The 19,241-nt window shown below is 51.8% G+C and overlaps 1 protein-coding gene across 1 annotated transcript in view; it reads right to left on the reverse strand.

The window, feature by feature from the left end:
• Zmynd8 (zinc finger, MYND-type containing 8) overlaps nt 1–19,241 on the reverse strand; it is a 100,470-nt gene that overhangs the window by 30,544 nt on the left and 50,685 nt on the right. The window contains exons 10-15 of the mRNA XM_013010737.1: nt 18,813–18,890; nt 17,481–17,596; nt 11,183–11,664; nt 4,869–5,009; nt 2,630–2,779; nt 1,288–1,791 (exon numbers count right to left, since the gene is read on the reverse strand). Of these exons, the coding sequence (XP_012866191.1) occupies nt 1,288–1,791; nt 2,630–2,779; nt 4,869–5,009; nt 11,183–11,664; nt 17,481–17,596; nt 18,813–18,890 (1,471 nt within the window). The remainder of the gene's footprint in view (nt 1–1,287; nt 1,792–2,629; nt 2,780–4,868; nt 5,010–11,182; nt 11,665–17,480; nt 17,597–18,812; nt 18,891–19,241) is intronic.

Genomic DNA, 19,241 nt, shown 5'->3' on the forward strand with positions numbered 1-19,241 from the left:
ATATTTTCATCTACAACCTTGTCCTAGCCCTCTCCCTACTCCATCTTCGTTTCCCCTTTCACACTGACTTCACTGCATCTGACTTCCTGGCCTTGTTCCTCTGGAGGAAGACTGGGCCTAAAACCAACCAATCCAAAGATCCATTCCATAAAACTATGCCAAACGAGCAAGGCCACCCACACCCAGGTATTTCTATGAAGCTTCAGGAATAAATGCCCCTCAACAACACCAAACCATACTCAATGTCTCCAAACCATCTGTGACTCTAGGAGGTAACTCGGGGCCGGTCTACCATCGACCCTCCCCACTCCTGTCAGCCACAAGCAGCCTGTTCTCAGCTCTAGCACGGTGGTACTTCGGGCCTTGCTCTGAGCCGTTGAGCTGTGGGACACCCGGACACACAAACTCATCGTGCTCCAGGGTGTGGATGAGAAGTCACGTTCTGTCAGGAGTCAGGCTCAGTTAACACCAAAGCCTGCTACTTGCCCCTCCCTCCTCACACAGGACCCTGGGTTTCTCCGCTTCTTCCACCTCCACTGGGGCCTTCAACAGCATTTTCTTTCCCCTGGCCTCCCCCAGCCAGCAGGTAATAACCTTGTGGGAAGGAAGGACGTGAAGGAAGTACTTGGATCAGCACTCACAGCACTCTGGGCCTCCTCCAGCTGCTGGCTCTGAATACAACGAAAAGGGGCAGGGCCTGCTCACCCTCTACCCACCCCTTATCTTCAAGCACAGCCAAGGCAGGCACGGCCGCCCCCCACCGACCAGACAAAGGAAACCAACCCAACCAACAAACAAGCAGGCAAAACAAACGGGATCCATCCCACCCACCAACCCCCCCCCCGGCCCCGCCCCGGCTCCCCTAAAGACCTGGAGCATCCTGGCACCACCCACCAGGTAGCCAGGGAGGCAGGGCAGCCTCAGGAGAGGAGAATACGGTAGACGTGCAGACCTTGGCTTTGTGCACACCTGATCGTCATCCCAACACTTTAAGGAAAGAAAGGAGCTAGCAACAGCTGAGCAACAGCTCAGATGCAAAGCAACTGACTAGAAGCACCTGGCTTGCGCACACAGACCTCAGGGCTGAGGACTGAGCAGGGAGAAACCCTGCAGGCTCCCGTGTAGGTCCTGGGTCTGGGCCGGGGCCTGTTCTGTCACCATCTAGGGAATCGTACAGTGATGCTAGCCCAGGCTCAGCACAGCTTGGGGGAGGGGCGCCAGGCGCCAGCGCCCTGATCCCATAACACGGTGTGATTCTAGGCCCAACACAGACCCGCGCCCACTCACCGTCCTGCTTGGGGGAGGGCTCCTTGGGCTCCTTCTTGTTTTTCCGCCCCTCCCGCCCAGAATGCTCGTCCCCTAGGTCTATGACGAGCTCGCTCTCGGAGTCGGAGTCCAAGCCCAGGTGCAGCGTGGGGGAGTCCGTCTCTTCTTTGCCCTTCAGCTTCTCCTTGGCGGGCGCAGGTGACGGTTTGGCTTTGTCGGCCAGGTCCTTCGGGGACTCGGGGCTGGCCTTGTCCTTTGGCGCCTCTGCCTTCTCGCCCGGTGGTGAGGTGCTTTTCACCTCCTCCTTGACCTCCACCGGGTTGGTGGCTTTGGGCTTCTTCTTGGCAGAGGCCGGCTCTTTGTCCGGCTGGCTCCCCAGCTTGTCGGCCGGCTCCTCGGGCTCCGGCTTGGACTTTTGGTCCTCATCGCTGAGGTACTCGCTGTCGCTGCTGTCTGACTTCTCCGAGTCCTCCGAGTCGCTGGGCTCCACGGCCGTGTACACATCCTCCGAGATCTCGTTGATACCTGCGACCAAAGAAAAGCCGGCCTGCTGGGTGCCATCTCGAGACAGAGAGAGCCGGACCAAGCAAATGCTAACGTATTCTGTGACAAATGCTACCAGTGAGACACACGGTTTGGGGACTGGAGGCGTGGCTCAATGGGTAGAGCACCAGCCAATGAGTTCGAGTCTCAGACCAAAAAACAAACAGAAGACATGTTTCGAATTGTATCACCCTGGCCTGGCCAGGTCACCAGACCCCAGGGACAGATGGAGCCTGTGCCTGCAAAGGGCCTTGGCTATTCACTTCCAAGTACACAGAACCCACCTACCCATGTGTAAGTCATGCAGAGCTAAGCCCCCAACACGGATAATAGACAGCTGAGGAGAGGGTATTTCAATTCCCTTTCCCTTCTGTCTCCCCAGCACAAGTGGCCCAGGGCAATTAGCCACCGAAGGTGATGGGACACTAAAAGGGCATTCAGGGAAGGCTTCTAGGAGGGGGTGAGGGCTGAGTGGCCATGTGTGGGCAGCCAGCCTGGGAGGAAGAGGCAGAGACACAGGGCAGAAGTGTGTGCCTGGTGGGGAGGGCCGGCTGGCAGGGAAGGGCCAGACCCTGCCAATGAGTGCCAAGATGCCACTGCGTCCTAAGAGGGAGACAGAGGGGGCTCCACACGCCCCCTCCTGCATGCAGAGTTTTGGGGCGGCCTCACCCAAGAATAAGCTCGGATGTAGTGCCAGAGCCCTGCTGAACCGTGAACCAGAAAACCCATAACCAGGGGTCCGACCCAGTGCGAAAGGGCCGAGGGCAGAGCAGGGCGCCCTCCCAGGGCGGTGGCCGCAGCCCGTGGGCCGCACACGTACCCAGCTGCGCCTTGCAGCTCTCGATGGTCTTGTCCAGGTTCAGCTGGAAGCGGCTTCGGATCTGCCGCTTAGGAGAGATGAGGGGCACGGGGGCCGCCTGCTGCACCGCCTCACTCAGCTCCTTCAGGTCCATCTCGGCTTTGCTGCGGTCTGCAAGGACGCCGGGCGCAGTCAGGGCCGGAGCCGGGCGCGGCCCACACACAGCACCCACCTTCCCGCCGGGCAGAGCCGGGACGGGAGATGACGGCAAATGTGTTTGGTGGTTTCACCCCATCCATCACCCGCCCTGGAGGATGGAGGACTGACTGGACATGCCAGCCTCGGGGTCCAACGTCACCAGGGGCTCCCCACGGCCAAAGGCTATGGCACGGGGCTCATTCTCCAAACCAGCAGACACAGTGACACCTGCCAGCCAGAGGTGGGGGGACGGCTCCCCCAAACCCTCAGAGGCACAGAGTCTACAACGAGGACAGACTGTCTGTCATCCACAGAGCCTGGATTCTGTTCTCAGCTGACCCAGCCCAAGGTTCCAATGAGAAAAGGAAGGAAGCCGTGAGGGGGACCTCCAGCCTGTGTGTGTATGTGCACACGCGTGCGTGTGGGGATGCACATGCATTCCACCTGGAGGATGGCGTTATGCAGAGGATTTGTCCCACATACAAACCAGGGGCTGACAGGTGTTCCCAGGTGAGAAGCACACCCCAGAGTCCCTCCCCCCCTAGCTTGCACCGAAAGTGTTGAGCAGCAGAGGCAGATTTCCTGAATCCATTCTCACCCCTTCTGCTGTCTCATCTACTGCCCCACACCACTAGAGCAGAGGAGACAACAAGGCAGCTGGCACAGTACAGCATCTGCTCAGTCTCCAGCGAGTGCCTAGACATCCTCTGGGTGTCAGGGATTGAAACCCAGCCCATAAAACCGCTCCAAAGCGTTGGTCAGACTGCCCATGATGCAGGAGACCTGGAACTCCAAGAACCTTTGTGGGGCCAGGACAGGGACCTTCAGCTTCCCCAAACCTCCACTGCCAAACGCATCCACCAACGTACGAGCCCAAGAGCTCAGCGCATCATGCAGAAGCGTGAGCACATGGGGTGCCTGGGGAGAGGGAAGAGGGGAGGACAGGACCCAGCCAAACACTGTGAGCTGGACTCCACCCCCCCCTCCTCCACCCTACCCTCCTCTACCCATCCCTCTTCCTCTTCCACCCATCCCTCCCTCCTCCTCCACCTCTCCTCTACCCAGTGGAGCTGTGGCTCAACTGGTAGAACACCAGCCTTAAGTGAAAAGCTAAGGGACAGTGCCTAGTCCCTGAGTTCAAGCCCCAGGAGACAGACAGACAGACAGACAGACAGACAGACAGACACACACACACACACACACACCAGAAGTGAATTAGTGAAACCATATACCCCAGTAAACTGAGCATAAAAAAGATATGAGCCGGGCGCTGGTGGCTCATGCCTGTAATCCTAGCTACTCAGGAGGCTGAGATCTGAGGATCGCGGTTCAAAGCCAGCCCGGGCAGGAGAGACCGTGAGACTCCTATCTCCAATAAACCACCAGAAAACCAGAAGTGGCACTGTAGCTCAAGTGGTAGAGCGCTCGCCTTGAGCTGAAGAGCTGAGGGACAGCGCCCAGGCCCAGAGTTCAAGCCCCATGACCGACCAAAAAAAAAAGATATGAGTCGGCTGGGCACCGGTGGCTCATGCCTGTAATCCTAACTACTTAAGAGGCTGAGATCTGTGGATTGGGGTTCAAAGACAGCCCAGGCAATAAACTCCATGAAACTCTGATCTCCAGTTAATCAAGTTAGTCACCAGAAAACTGAAGTGGCACTGTGGCTCAAAAGTGGTAGAGTGGTAGTGAGTAAAAAAGCTCAGGGACTATGCCCAGGCCCTGCAAGCCCCATGACTGAGAGAGAGAGAGAGAGAGAGAGAGAGAGAGAGAGAGAGAGAGAGAGAGAGAGAGGGAGAGAGAGAACTCATCTGCGATGCATTGGAGAGCAGGGTTCCAGGGATCAAGGGCAGCCCTCTTGCCAACCCGGCCCTAAGCTAAATCCAAGTGAAATGACTTTGAGCTGCAGGAAATCCCTATGCCCTGCTCCTTCTCCTTCATCACTTACACACGCGTTTGATATCTGTGCAGATTAACGAGTTCAAGGTTCAAGAACCACAAAAAAAAAAAAAGCGTGGACGCCACAGCCTGCAGACACAGCCCCAGGCACCACAGAAACACTGACCCAGGTTGAGGTTCAGGATGCTCCCGGTGGTGCACGGCCTCTCCACCTTTGTCGTGACGGACGCTGCTACTTGGGGAGAGAAAGGTTTCGGGCTCCCGGACAGGCTCCCTGCTTGGCCCGCCTTCGTGGAGGTTGGAGAAGCTGAAAACAAAGTGCGTGACTGTTAGAAGTCAACTTTACAAAGCAATAAAAAACCAGCCAGGTGTGGCCCTGAGCACCGAGGGGAGGGCAGATGTGAAGTGTACCCGAGGCAAACGCATCACGGCCTCATGGACGGGTGGGACAGGAAGGGCTGACCATTTCATTCCAGAACAACGTTTCTTTCCCAACGTCACACTGCTCAAGCCCCAAGCAGTCGGCCCCCTGGTTATTCTATTCAACCCAAAGCTCTAAGACAAATCAGCTAAGCTGCCACTGAAGCTGGTTTGGCCCATTCTCGGGTGTAAATCTCAAAATAAACAGTGATTGAACCGGAACATCAAACTCCAGATGTGGCGATCGGCAGCCAGGCTCATAAAAGGCCTGTCATCTGCGTGGGGGAAGAGAACCGGCTGCCCCCACACAGCCGGCATCTGCTAGGGCCAAGCCTGAACCCTGGCCACCAGCCTCCAATTCAAAGGCTCACGGGCTGCAGGAAGCCAGACTCACCAGCAGATGGCGAGAGAGAGACACTGATCATTCATCCAGAATGGTCTCCTATGCCAGGGGCTTAAACTTAGCTTTCTTTTCCATGGAAAAGGATGTGGAGAGTGGAAATGAGAGCATTTATTTCATCAAAACAAACATTCAGGAGCCTCCTAAGGACTCCTTGGATTGTGCCTGTGGCCCTCACAAGGACATAGTACTGGGTTGCCCTCAGTACACCTCTGGGCCCTTTTAAATAAAGCTAGCTTGGGCTGAAGGCCTAACTCACAACAGAACCGCCAGGTCGCCTGAGCTGGATGGACGTAGGGATTCTGAGGTGATCGGGCTGATGGACGCAGCCAGGGCAGGGGAGGAGAGGTGCAGGCGTCCCGCCCCCAGGTGCCGTTTCCTAACTTGACAAATGGGGATGCTCAGACTAAGAGTCAAAGGGTTCAATTCCCCGCTGCACTGTGAACCCCTGGGCTGGGCCCTCCGCAGCTCCCAGGCTGGCATCAGGAAAGAGGGGCAGGCTGACATGACAGGGGATGTGGATGGACTGGCTTCCCATGGGGCCCTGGTGAGGACGGTGAACCAGCCCCACACAGTGAGAAGCTGGCCACGTGTGCCCGCTGCAGCTTGTGGCTACCTCCCCCACTAACTTGGAAACATGGGTTTCACCATCGGAGCAAGGGGCCATCAGCCTGGCGCCATCCTGCCCCAACATGCCAGGCCATCCCCACCCCGCACCATCCCTACCAGGCCCTGACAGGCAAGGCGCACAGGTGATTTTGGTTGCCACAACTAGGGGAGAGGGACTGCCACTGCGAAGGGACTGTTGACACTGGTAAATACCCCTCAATTCTCAGGAAAGCCCCAGGACAAAGTCATCTGTAGCCAGGGGCCACCACTGCTGCTCCATTGAGAAGATTCCATAGGAATGCAGAGTCCTGGGGCCCCGAATGCCCGAGGCCAGCGGGTATGGAGTGAGTGGGGGACAGGTCAGCACATGTCTACTAGTACCAAGCACATGCTCAACTAACATCAGAAAGAATCGAGCCAGGTGCTGGGGCTCACACCTAGAATTGTAGCTACTCAGGAAGCTGAGACCAGAGGATCACAGTTTGAAGCTACTCTGGGCAGGAAAGTCTGTGAGACTCGGATCTTCAATAAACAAGCCAAATGCTCAAAGAGATGGAGCTGGGAATGTGGCTTAGTGGTAGAGTGCTTGCCTAGCATGCATGAAGCTCTGGGTTTGATTCCTCAGTACCACATACCCAGAAAAAGCTGGAGTGGTGCTGTGGCTCAAAGTGGTAGAGTGCTAGCCTTGAGCACAGAGAGGCTCATGGGCAGTGCCCGAGTCCTCAGTTCAAGCCCCAGGATGATAAACAGAGACAGAAGGAGCAGAGAGAGACAAAGACATTCAGTGACACAGAGTCAGAGAGAGAGAGAATCACTAACTACTTTAAAAACTACTAAATGAGCCTGGCACAGAACCTGCCCTGTGTGGGTCCTTTTGCAGGGCTGGGGCGGTCCCATCACCATTCCAACCACTGTCCCTGAACACACACAACCCACAATACTTGTGACACACGAAACAGGCCCACACAGGACATCATGCAAGACATACTGCCAAGCAATCTCTCCCACGAGGGTGTCTTAAATAATTCCCAAGTCTCAGGAGCTAAAAATACCCACAGGATGAACTCGGTGGGCGGACAGAAGACTGCGGCCCTTCTCCTAGTAAGCTCCGAAGCAAACTAACAAAGCCAGCAGGGAGGGAGGGCCTCGCCCTGCGCGCTCTCCACCCTGCACAGCTGCAGGAAATGTAGCGAGACAAAGCCTCTTGGGACAGCCAGGGCACCCAGAATCCCACTGGGCATCTACTGAAAGATCCAAAGCCACACCCAACCTATAAAAAGTATTGTTTCTTCTAGAACATTTCTTCTTGAATATGCTGGGGTTGTGTGTATGTGTGTATGTATGTGTCAGTCAGGGCTTGAACTCTGGGCCTGGGCACCGTCCCTCAGCTCTTCAGCTCAAGGCTAGTGCTCTACCACAGGGCTATTTCTGGTTTTCTGGTGGTTAAATGGAGATAAGAGTCTCACAGATTTTCCTGCCTGGGCTGACTTTGAACTGTGATCCTCAGATCTCAGCCTCCTGAGTAGCTAGGATGACCGGCATGAACCTTTGGCACCCAGTGAATATTCCGTATTTTAAGGGAGAAAACAATGATGCAAAATGAGATGTGAAGACTGAAGAATCTTAAAGGATGAGAGCTCAGTAATTAGAATTATATCATCAGTGCTAACATTCAAGTGGGAGGGAGGGGTGAGATGGTTCAAAGGGGTCACAGTGATCAAGAGACACTGTATGCATGAACTGCTCTGTTGATGGCAACTCCTGTGGACAACTACTTAAGGAAAATTACCATATTAAAAAAAAGGCTATGAACTGTGGTTTTGTTGGCAGGATCCCGCAGGGAAAGCAGGCAACCTAGGGGGATGTTGTCCCCGACACAACTGTGTGTGTGTTGGCCTGCTGTTGGTGTGGAGTGGGTAAAGGCCGGAGAAGCTGTTCTGCATCCCACCTTGCCCAGGGGGACCCCAAGGCGGAGCTACCCAGCCTGCATGTCGGGGGCTAAGCTTGACAACGACTTCTGTAGACCATTTTAGGCATCTGCAAAAGCAACACTGGAAATGCTTGTTTCAATTAAACTTTGAAACGCATGCCAATCCTTTCAAAAAGCCATAAATATCACCCAGAGGAAGCTCTAATGGCCTTTGAAGTCAAATAATTTAATCAAGATTTTACACTCTGATGTACGATTCGAAGTGTGAGCTAAATCGCACCATTTATTTTCTGCAGTTACAAAAATCTCAGCCTGCGCTCACTGCAGGGCTGAACACCAGACACGCAAGACTGGGTTCCGTGAGAGAACAGAATCCTCCTGCAGCCTCTGCAGGCCGGACAGGGGGAACGATTCACAATAACCTCACACACAGCCTGCACAGAACCAGGAACTGGTATGCACACCTGTAATCCCAGCTACTCAGGAAGTTGAGATCTGAGGACCACAGTTCAGAGCTAGCCTGGGCAGGAAGGCCTGTGAGACTAATTCAGAAATGGAGCTGTGGCTCAAGTGGTAGAATACTAGCCTTGAGCAAAACAGCTAGCCCTGAGTTTGAGCCCCAATACTAACACCAAAACAAAACAATGCTAACCCTGCATTTGAAGGGCTGGCAGATTGTGTGAGGTGTAGCTGAACCATGTTGCACACTACCACGTTGCAGATACCTGAGGATAGACTAAAGACACTGCTAGAAATGCTGACTTGCAGGGTTTTAACATGGAAACCTACTCAGAAAACAGGCATGCGCCGCCAGGCACAATCCCAGCCCTTCGAGAGGCTGAGACAGGTGGATCCCTTGAACTCAAGTGGTTCAAGGCTAGGCCTGGGCAACACAGTGAGACCCAGTCTCAAATTAAAGAAAGAAGCTTAAGCTCAAAATTTAAAACAAAAAAAGCAGCTGGGAAACTCCATGAGACTCTTATCTCCATAAACCACTCAAAAAAAGCCGCCAGTGGAGCTGTGCCTCAAATTGGTTGAGTGTTAGCCTTGTGTGGAAGAGCTCAGGACAGAACCCAAGCCCTGAGGTCAAGCCCCTCAACCAGCATGGAACAGAAAAGGAAAAGGGCCGGGCACTGGTGACTCACACCTGTAATCCTAGCCACTCAGGAGGCTGAGATCTGAGGATCATGGTTCAAAGCCAGCTCCCAGGAAAATCTGTTAGACTCTTATCTCCACTTAACCACCAGAAAACCAGAAATAGCCCTGTGGCTCAAAGTGGTAGAGAACTAACCTTGAGCTGAAGAGCTCGGGGACAGTGCCCAGGCCCAGAGTTCAAGCCCTATGACTGACAAAAAAAAAAAAAGGAAAAGGAAAGAAAAGAGTTGTTATTCATAGTTCTGAAGAGTCACTATGTATAAGGTGGGGTATCTGAGGGTTCCTTGAAAAACCAGTACTACCTAGCAATACTGAACCCACTTTCCCACTTAGCAAGAGCTCACCACAAGAAAAGCTCAAGGAACGCCAACTCAGGCAGCAGCCGTGCACAGTGTGACAAGAGCCTCTCTGCAGCTCTTTCCCAACATCAAACAGAAGAAGAAGAAGAAAGTCTTCCCTTGCTGTCTCACAGATACTCCACCGTGGAGCTCTGAGGCCAAAGGGCCATTCGCTCAGAGGGGGCCAAAGACCAGGCCCAGGGAAGTTCTAATGACTCTTTGGGTATCTTGAAAACCAGTACCGGTGGGCAAGGCATCGGTTCCAGCCCGGAGCTCCACTTAGGGGAAAGCAGAACATAATCCACTTGGGCCATGGAAGATTGCAGTAGGGCTGCTGGAGCACATGCTGAGAGCAAGGAACTTCTCAGAAGCTAAATGCCATTCTTCAGAGGACAGATGTGAGCCTGAGCTGCGTGATCACCTGAAGGAAAAGTTCTAAGCCTGCTTTTTACAGAACAACTAATTTCTGTGTGTAGTTCATGTTGCTGCCCTTAAAAGTTCCATGGTGGGAAGATACATCTGGGGTCCTCCTGATCTGAGACATGATGATCTCACCTCCTTGACTCCCGGGTCTTGGTGGATCGTGGGATTTAAGGACATCCCTGCTTCTCCTATTAAGTGCTAAGCACCACCGCAACCACTAGAGGGCAGCAGGGTGCAGGGGAAAGAAGAGGGCCAGGATCCAGGATGGGGCTGGGCTTGGGCTCCTCCCTCACACAGAGGCCTTGAGATTCACTCAGCTCCTCCGGGCACGGGGCTCTAATAGAGGCTGGCCACCACTGACCTACAAGCTAACAAAAGTGGGCAGCACCTTGGAGTTGGGGGGCCGGGGAGAGAATCCAAAAGAATAATGGGTCACCAAACGTGGAACACCCGTGAATCTGCAAATTTCAGTGTCTACCAGCTAAGCTGTAGTGGAACCCAGGCAGCTGTTGTGGATCATTGTAAGAAAGACCCGGAAGGCCCACAGTGCTTAAACAGAGCAATTTGTTAAGAATAAAACAATTCTCAGCTGGGTCTCTAGTGTACCTCCCATCCATAATCCTAGCTGCTCAGGAGGCTCAGATCTGAGGATCCTGATTTGAAGCCAGCCTGGACCAACAAATCAAAGACTCTTTATCTCCAATGAACCAGCAAAAAGCATGAGGGGGAAGTGTGGCATAAGTGGTAGAACGCAACCTTGAAAGGAAAAAAAAAAGCCAAGGGAGAGCTCAAGGTCCTGAGTTCAAAGCTTCAGTTCTGGCATGAGAACAAAATTAAATCAAATGAAAATAAATCTAATAAAAAAAATTAATGAAATGCTTCTGCATGCAAGTTCAAGGCCAGCGCTGGCCACATAGAAAGACCTTGCCTCAAAACAAAACCAAATGAAAACAAAAACAAACAACAACAAAAAACACCTTCAGAGCCTGTAACCATCACCTCGTTCCAGAAAGATGCCAGGCTCCTGCCCAAAGCCACATGGAGAGTGAGTGGGAAAGACTGGAACTCGAGATGAACATCTGGGGACCTCCAGCTCTAACTCAGCACATCTATTAACACCCACCAGCTCAGACCCCACAGGTGTGGCACCAAGGGCAGCCAGGTGGGTCTAGCACAGCCTCTGCCCCGCCCCGCCTGGGCCTGACCTGTGCTCTTGTCTAGGAAGTCCATGGACTCCTCGCTGGCACTGAAGTGGCTGGACGTGGCCTTCTTCTCAGCGTCCGGCTCCACGTCGGAGCCCGTGTGCACAGAGGAGTTGGTGCTCATGGGGGACCTGGGCATGTCCGACAGGGAGATGCGGCGGCCGGGGGCCCCGCTCAGCATGGCCTTGCCCATCAGGATCTTGGGCGAGGCTGTCATGTCGAAGTTGAGCTTGACCTTCTCCTGCTTGTCAAGCTTGGCCGTGCCGGCGCTGGGGTTGCTGGGGTCCAGCAGCATTTGGTACTGGCTGTTGGGCGTGTAGGGTGTCCTAAACGGAGAGTAATTAAAGACGCCAAACTTCCGGCGGATATTGTCCACGTAAACTTCCATCTCCTGCATGGCGCTGTTGAAGATACTTTTAGTCTTCTTCACAGAAAAAGGAATTTCTTTAGACATGAGGTAGCAATTATTTATTGGAACCCAGGCCCTAGAGGAGCAAAAGAGTCACGTCAAGTTTTGTTTCTAAGGGTGTGTGTGTGTGTGTGTGTGTGTGTACACTGGGGCTTGAGCTCAGGACCTCTCATTCTCCCTTAGCTTTTCCACTCAAGACGGGTGTTCTACCAGTTGACCTATCGTTCCACTTCTACCTGAACTTCTACATGGACTTTCCTGCTGAGGCTGGCTTTAACCATGATCCTCAGATCTCAGTCTCTTGAGTAGATGGGAATACAGGTATGAGCCACTGGTGCCCAGCTTCATCCCCGCCCCCTCCTTAATGCAACCCAAATTAGCCTAGCATGTCTGCTAAGATTCTTCAACACAGATTCTTTTTAAATAAATGACTTGGTTTGGATGATTAATTATATATAACCCACTTAACAAATGTGTTCTGCCATAAAGAAATAGCATGAGCGTCAGAACCCTGAGAAGATGTGAAAGGCGCTACAGGCCTGGTTATGTTAATCCAGGGAGAACACAAAAATCCCTTTGACTGTCAGCCAGAAGAGAATAAGAGTCCCTGATCTGTACCCTCCACTATACCCCAAGGACAGAACTACCCCCAGAACTCATGAAAGGACACACTGACAGAGTTCTCTGCTCACTGAAACAGGACCAAAAGGAAACTGCACAGCTCTACTTCTAATAGGAGAGTTTGTTTTGTGTCGTGCTTTGGTCTGATTTGTTTTGTGATAAGGCCCAGGCTGACCTCACTCTCCACCCTCCAGCCTCAGCAGGAGTGCTGGGGTGACAGGCCCGCACCACCACACCCAACAGGGTTTCTTTTGTTTTGGCTTGAACTCAGCGCTTCGTGCTTCTAGACAGGTGCTCTACTGCTTGAACCCACACAACGCCAGCTCTTTGAATGTGGGATCATCCATCATTTAGTTTTGGGGAGCATCAGACCCATCAAATTCGCTCTTCCCCCTGTCAGCACCCTCTTCCCATTAGGTTTGGCACAGACTAGAGAACAGAAAGCCAGCAGCTGCTTTTCGAGAATCAGAAGCCAGCGTGACTATGGGAGGGGTGGGGACCACCACAGAGGCAGCGCCAATAGGAGACACCAACACCTAACGGTGCCAACACTTCCGGTTCACCAGCCTGACCCTGGTTTGCAGCTAGAATCTGCTGGGAACATGGTTTTCCCAGGGGCCTTTGGGTTTGAGGGGGCACAATGGAAGCCAGTAGGGAGAGAAAAATGGGGGGAAGGGGAGGGAGCACACAGGGTAGAGATCAAAGGGAACTGGAGGCTAGTCAGCTGCTATCCAGGGTGGTCAGGTGGGGATCTGGACCCAACCCTGCCCGGCTGCCCACATTCTCAAGAGAAACAGACAGCAGGCTTCTTCCCTCTTCAATGGTTGCCACTGAATTCCTGATTTCCATAAGAAATGAGACCTGACCCCAGGGCGGAAGTCAGCGTGGAGAATGGCCAACTGCACCTGAACACCACAGAAACATCTAGCCGTTCTCGAGAGTCCCCGAAATCAGCGATTTCTCATGCACCCCAGAGCCACCTATCTGCCAAGACCTAAAGACCTGGACATCCAGCCTCCCCTACTCCTCTAGGTGAGAAAGGAGGCTGAGCCAGAGTCAAATGACTCAGAGAGGCAGCCAGTGACCCCGGGGCTGTGCCAGGCAGTGATGCCTTCAGCGAGTGGAGAAAACAAAAGGACATGGGCCTGTGGCCAGTCCAGACACCAGCTTCCCAGCCAGAGGCCAGTCAGTCCTGTTACCCAGGTTCGCTCAGGCTCTATTGGCTTCAAAGCGTACTTACTTCCTCCCAGGTTCTGAAGTATCTTGAGTGGAGCCTTGACAGGAAGAGCAAGCCCAGGAAATACTTAATGGGAAATCGGACTTGCCTTACTGTATCATACACCCAGAAGCAGCCCACTGCAGTTCCAACCTGCCTTGCTCCACCACGGCCAGATAAGTGACCCTGAGCAAGGCATTACCCTCTCCAGACTTCAGTTTTCTTTGAATATCAAGACAAAAAGCCCCTAGCTGGGAGCGGGAGGCTCACACCTGTCACCCTAGCTACTCTGAGATCTCAGAATCATGGTTCAAAGCCAGCCCAGGCAGGAAAGTCTATGAGACTCTTATCTGCGCTTAACCACCAGCAAGGCCAGGAGCGGGAGTGTGTCTCAAGTGGTAGAGCACTAGTCTTGCACAACCCAGGCCTTGAGTGGAAGCCTCAGGACCCGCACCAAACTTACAAAGCAATCTCTTTTTCCCATCATTTATCTGTCTCCCACCCTAAAGAAAATACCATGCTTACATGAATAGGAATATTAAAATTTTTGTACCAGGAAAATAAAGGCAGTCTCTACACAGTGCATGCTGGAAGCAATGTCAGATTTGTTCATCAAGTTCTCCAAGCATACAATGACTATTCTACAGGAAGTGTATTTTTACGTAACTGTGTGCTAGGTGTCCAAATAAAACAGAAAAGAAAAAAAGAAGCAAGCCATTTCTTTTAAAAGACAACAAAAGACCATTCAGAACATGCCTGCTCAGGCACACTCTAGGGGTGACCGGCCTTGCCTGTGGATTTCTGCCTTGACCTGGTCAGCTAACGTAAGCTCCACCCCTCAGAAAGGGGCAGGGCCGTGACCCAGGCACTGGCTCCTGGGGTTTAGGAGAGAGGCTGTCTAATGCGAGGTCAGCTTGTCATGCGCACCAGCGGCACACTGGCTCACCCACAGACTCCGCCTCTCGGGAGGCTGGACTCAGGCGCATACTGGCTCACCCACAGCCTCCACCTCCTCACCCAGCCACCAATCATAGACACATCTGTCCTGCAGGTGCAGATACTGCATCACTGTGGCCTACTCTCACCAGCCTTTGCAATGGACCCTTGCACCCCAATGAACCGAACAGGGCACACCCTTAAGAAAACAGACAACTCTACAGATCCTAAGAGGAACTCACAAAGGAAGAGGAAAGGTCTGGCTTCCTCTAGCTCCTGGCCACAACCGAGGACTAAACTGCCAAGTGTTTGGCTTGGTTCTAATTTGTGTTTTGTAGTACTGGGGTTGAACTCAGTCAGGGTTCCTCAAGCTAAGCAAACTCTATACCACTTCAGCTATATCTCTACTGCGGTGTCTTCATTTTGATTATGAAACAGAATCTCAAGCTCCCTTTGCTCCAGACGGCCTGGCACTCCTAATCCTTTCTTGGATTACAGGCAGGTATCACCATACTGAGCTACAGTTGTGTTTGGGGAATGACCTCTGAAAGCAGTTTCAGCATGGTTTGTGTCCCAGCCTTTGTATCATTTGAGAGCAGGAAAGAAGGAGAAGCCTGCAGGTGGTCAGCACAGGGAGACAGGTCAGCCCTAGTACTCCAGCACAGCTCTACCACCAAACTTTCTGCTGGCTGATTGGAGACAAAAGTCTCCGGCCCTTTCCTGCCCTGGCTAGGTTTGAACTGCAATCCTCAGATCTCAGGCTCCTTAGTAGCTAGTGGCAGGAATCCACACAGTACTACCCTAAAGAATAAGAATCTGTGGGACTGGGAATGTGGCTTAGTGGTATTGTGTTTGCCTAGCATGCATGAAGTCCTGGGTTCAATTCATCAGTACCATACAAACAGGGAGAAAAAAGCTGGAAGTGGTGCTGTGGCTCAAGTGGTAGAGCACTAGCCTTGAGCAAAAGAAGCTCAGGGATAGCAACCAGGCTGAGTGTTCAAGCCCCAGGACTGGGGCCAGAATCATCACCACTGGACACTAGTGGCTCATACCCATAATCTTAGCTACTTAAGAGGCTTAGATCTGAGGATTGCAGTGTGAAGCTAGCCCCAGGGCAGGAAAGTCTGTGAGACTTATCTCCAATTATCCACCAAGAAGCCAGAAGTGGAGGTGTGGCTCAAGTGGTAGAGCACCAACATTGAATGAAAAAGTTCAGGGACAGCACTTGGACCTGACTGGAGTTGAAGCTCTAGTACCAGGTCTCCCCCCACACATACACACACGTACACATACACACACAACAACAACAACAAAGAGCTATACATCCTTTAGTTCCATCTTCTCCCATCGCAGCCAGGAGAGCCCAGGTACAGGGCTCCCAGCGTGCCTCACCTCACTCTACCCAGAGTCTGCGCCCAGCCAGCCCAGCTACACATCCTGAGGGAACAGAGCAAGTCCATCTGCAGCCTTCTCACCAATCACAGCCCTGGTAAGGCCTCAGGCTGAGCAGGAACCAAATGAGTAGTTTATTTGTGCTAGTACTAGGGCTTGAACTCAGGACCCTAAGCTTTTTCACTCAAAGTTGGCACTCTGCCACTTGAACCATACCTCCAACTTCTGCTTTAAAAGAAAAAAACTGCTTAGAGCTAAGAGTCTTCACGGACTTTCCTGCTCGGCCTGGTTTTGAACCTCAATCCTCAGATCTCAACCTCAGCCTCCTGAGTTCACAGGCGTTGAGCTGCCAGCCCTAGGCTCAGAATTTTCTTCTTTGGTCTGGAAAATCTCAAGCAAAATCTAACCAAGTGCTATTTCAGATGTTTTACTTTTAAAATGTAAACCGTATTTCCTGTTTATTCTGGGTGAGTATATAATTTTACTTTCTTATGTATTTAAATAGTCCCCTCTGGCACTTTTGTACTCTAACTGCTTGGAGGGGAGGGGGGAGAGGCTTTGAAAGAGTCGTGCCTCATCTAATTAAACAGAACTTGCTTAGAGGGAAGCAGGGGAGCTGCATCAGTCTGTAGGCACACAGGGGCTCTGTTCGCTGCTGTTAGCTGGAGGAGAGGGGAGGGCAGAAGGCGGGAGGGGGGGGCTTATGCCTGTCAAAACAGGATCTCCTTATAATTTCCCATTTTTGCTACAGAGAAAAGGGAACAGGAGGAAACTGTTTTGCATAATGGCAAGAGATTCATTTATTGGCAGGCTGGGAAAATACTTCCGATCCCTGAAAGCATTATTTTGAAAGGCAATTTGCTCAGGTTTAATTTACTCCAGGAAAAGAAAAAAATGTATATATATGTATATGTATATGTATATTTGCCTAGCAGCACTTAAAATAGCCACAGAACTCATTCCCATGCTGGCTTCCATCAACACAGCCATTACAGAAAGATTATTTTCTAACATACCTGAAGAAATTAAAGCCTGCACATTGGACTTAACACAGCACAGGAAAATATTTTACAACTACACAATTCACGGTTGGTATATCGCAACAGTAAACAAAACAATAACCACATCAGCTACCAATACAAGAATTGGCTTGGGGGAAATGGTAACAATGAGCCTGGTATCAGTGGCTCACGCTTGTCATCCTAGCCGCTCGGTGGCTAAGATCTGAGGATGTTAGTTCAAAGCCAGACTCCATTTCCAATTAAACAGACTCTTACTGGGTGCCGGTGGTTCACGCCTGTCATCCTAATCTACTCAGGAGGCTGAGATCTGAGGATCACAGTTCAAAGCCAGCCTGGGCAGGGAAGTCCCTGAGACTCTTATCTCCAATAAACCGCTCAGAAAACCAGAAATGGCGCTGTGGCTCAAGTGGTAGAGCACTCACCTTGAGCTGAAGAGCTGAGGGACAGTGCCCAGGCCCAGAGTTAGCCCCACAACCGACAAAAAAAATCAATCAATCAATTAAATAAACAGACTCTCGTTGGCAAATTGCCAGACTAGAGAGGCATGAGCAAATAAACCCTGAGTTCAAATCCTAACACCATCAAGTGTGCAGGTGCATGGATGCGCGTGCACACACAAAAAGATGAGACTAATAATAGCTATACTTCTCACCCAATGATTCAACCGAAGGTTTGAGAAAGTTCAAAGCCTGATGTAACACTCACCTGTCATGCTGTCCAAAGAAACGAGCGTCCACCTGTCCATCTTTATCTCGCAGAGCTTTTGCGGGCCAGAATGGAAACCCCTTCAGCTTTGCCCACACCAATGGGTGTGGATTACTCTAGAAGAAGAAAAACAAGATGGCGAGTTTTATATATTTGGTGCCAAGATCCACACTGCAGTTTGCTATGAGAGGTTGTTGCAGGCAAGTGGGAAGTGGTACAAGCCTTTAGTACCCCAGACATGGGTCCCTAAGCAGGGCTAGCCCGAGAGCTACCTCCTAGGAGGCGGCAGCTGGGGAGGGGCTTCAAAGAGAAGATTGAGAAGAATCCACAGAAAAATCCACAAAACTACGTTGAGCAAGGTAGCTCACACCTGTAATCCTAGCTACTTAGAAGGCCAAGATCTGAGGACAGAGGTTCAAAAACCAGCCCACGCAGTAAAGTTGGTATGACTTCAACTCCAAAATAACCAGCAAAAAAGCTGGGCTGGAAGCATGGCTCAACTGGAAGAACACCATGGAAGCAAAGCTAGCTGAGCAAGCCAGTGCAAAACCAGGTTGAGTCCTGGCTCTGCTGTTATCAGGGTTAACCATGAGCATGAGAATTTGCCTTTCTATGCAACACTCTCTGGAGTGTTTGGAGCAAATGCATTGGAACAAGCATAGAAGGGGTAACGGCAACTCCGCAGGCTCACTCCGGGCCTCCACCTGGGCTCAGCTCCTCAGACGCTTCTCCCCCAAAGGCAGAGAGGCCTACAGGATGTTGTGTTTCTCACCTTACTCACCCAGTCTTGCTGTCTCCAAACCTGCATCCTCACCACCTTATGCACATGTGTGCATGCACACACATGTAAGTGCACGTGTATACACACACACACACACACAGTGTACCTCTGTCCATAAAACAGCAAGCCCTGAAATCAATGCCCAATGAGGACAACATTCTACCCTGAGAACCACAATGGAGTGACTGAAACATTCCACTAGGAAAGCATTTCCAAGCCCACATACAGAAACAGACACAGACACAGGCACACACACACACACACACACACCCGCCCCACCATGACTGGCAGGTGACACTCATGGGGCTCTGGTCATGTTCTTCAGCCTCATGTCTCTCCTACGGGGTACTCTGATGCCCACCTGCAGCCAGCCCGGGCACCACATCCTTCCGATCATAAAGTCTGTCCTGCCAGGACTCTACCTAGCCACCTGTCTTCACCTGCAGGATTCATCCACATTCTCACCTCCCAGGCCCTGGAGAGGGCTGTCTTGGGGACCACACAAGGCACAGAAGGCTTACAAATGAAAAAGGAAAGGGGAATCCACTCACACAAGGCTCACAAAACCAGTTGTCTCGTTTCTGGCAAGCTGCTAGGTAACATTCTGGACATACTTCGATTTCATTCATCTGGAAAGCAAAAGGGTATTAGATGGAATTGCTGGGAAGGCCTCACATCTGGCTTCCCTGAATAAATGTTTGATAATGTTTTCAAGCGTTCAGGCTTTGATTTGGTTTTCTTTTGCTCTATTTTTAGAGACTGGTTCTTTCTATGTTGCTCAGGTTAGCCGAGAACTTGTGACACTCCAGCCTGCTGGGATGTCAGGTGTGGACCACCACGCTGGGCTTGTTTGTTGGTTTTGAAGGGTAAGAAGAACTGAAACCCAGCAAGAATACAGTGGAGAAGCAGCCACCATGGTGACCAGTCTATCACTTGATCTATGTCACCATGGCCTTCCAGACCAAAGTGACAGCTGAGCC

This window comes from Dipodomys ordii, unplaced genomic scaffold (assembly GCF_000151885.1).
Source record: "Dipodomys ordii isolate 6190 unplaced genomic scaffold, Dord_2.0 Scaffold13, whole genome shotgun sequence".
Taxonomy (NCBI): Eukaryota; Metazoa; Chordata; class Mammalia; order Rodentia; family Heteromyidae; genus Dipodomys; species Dipodomys ordii.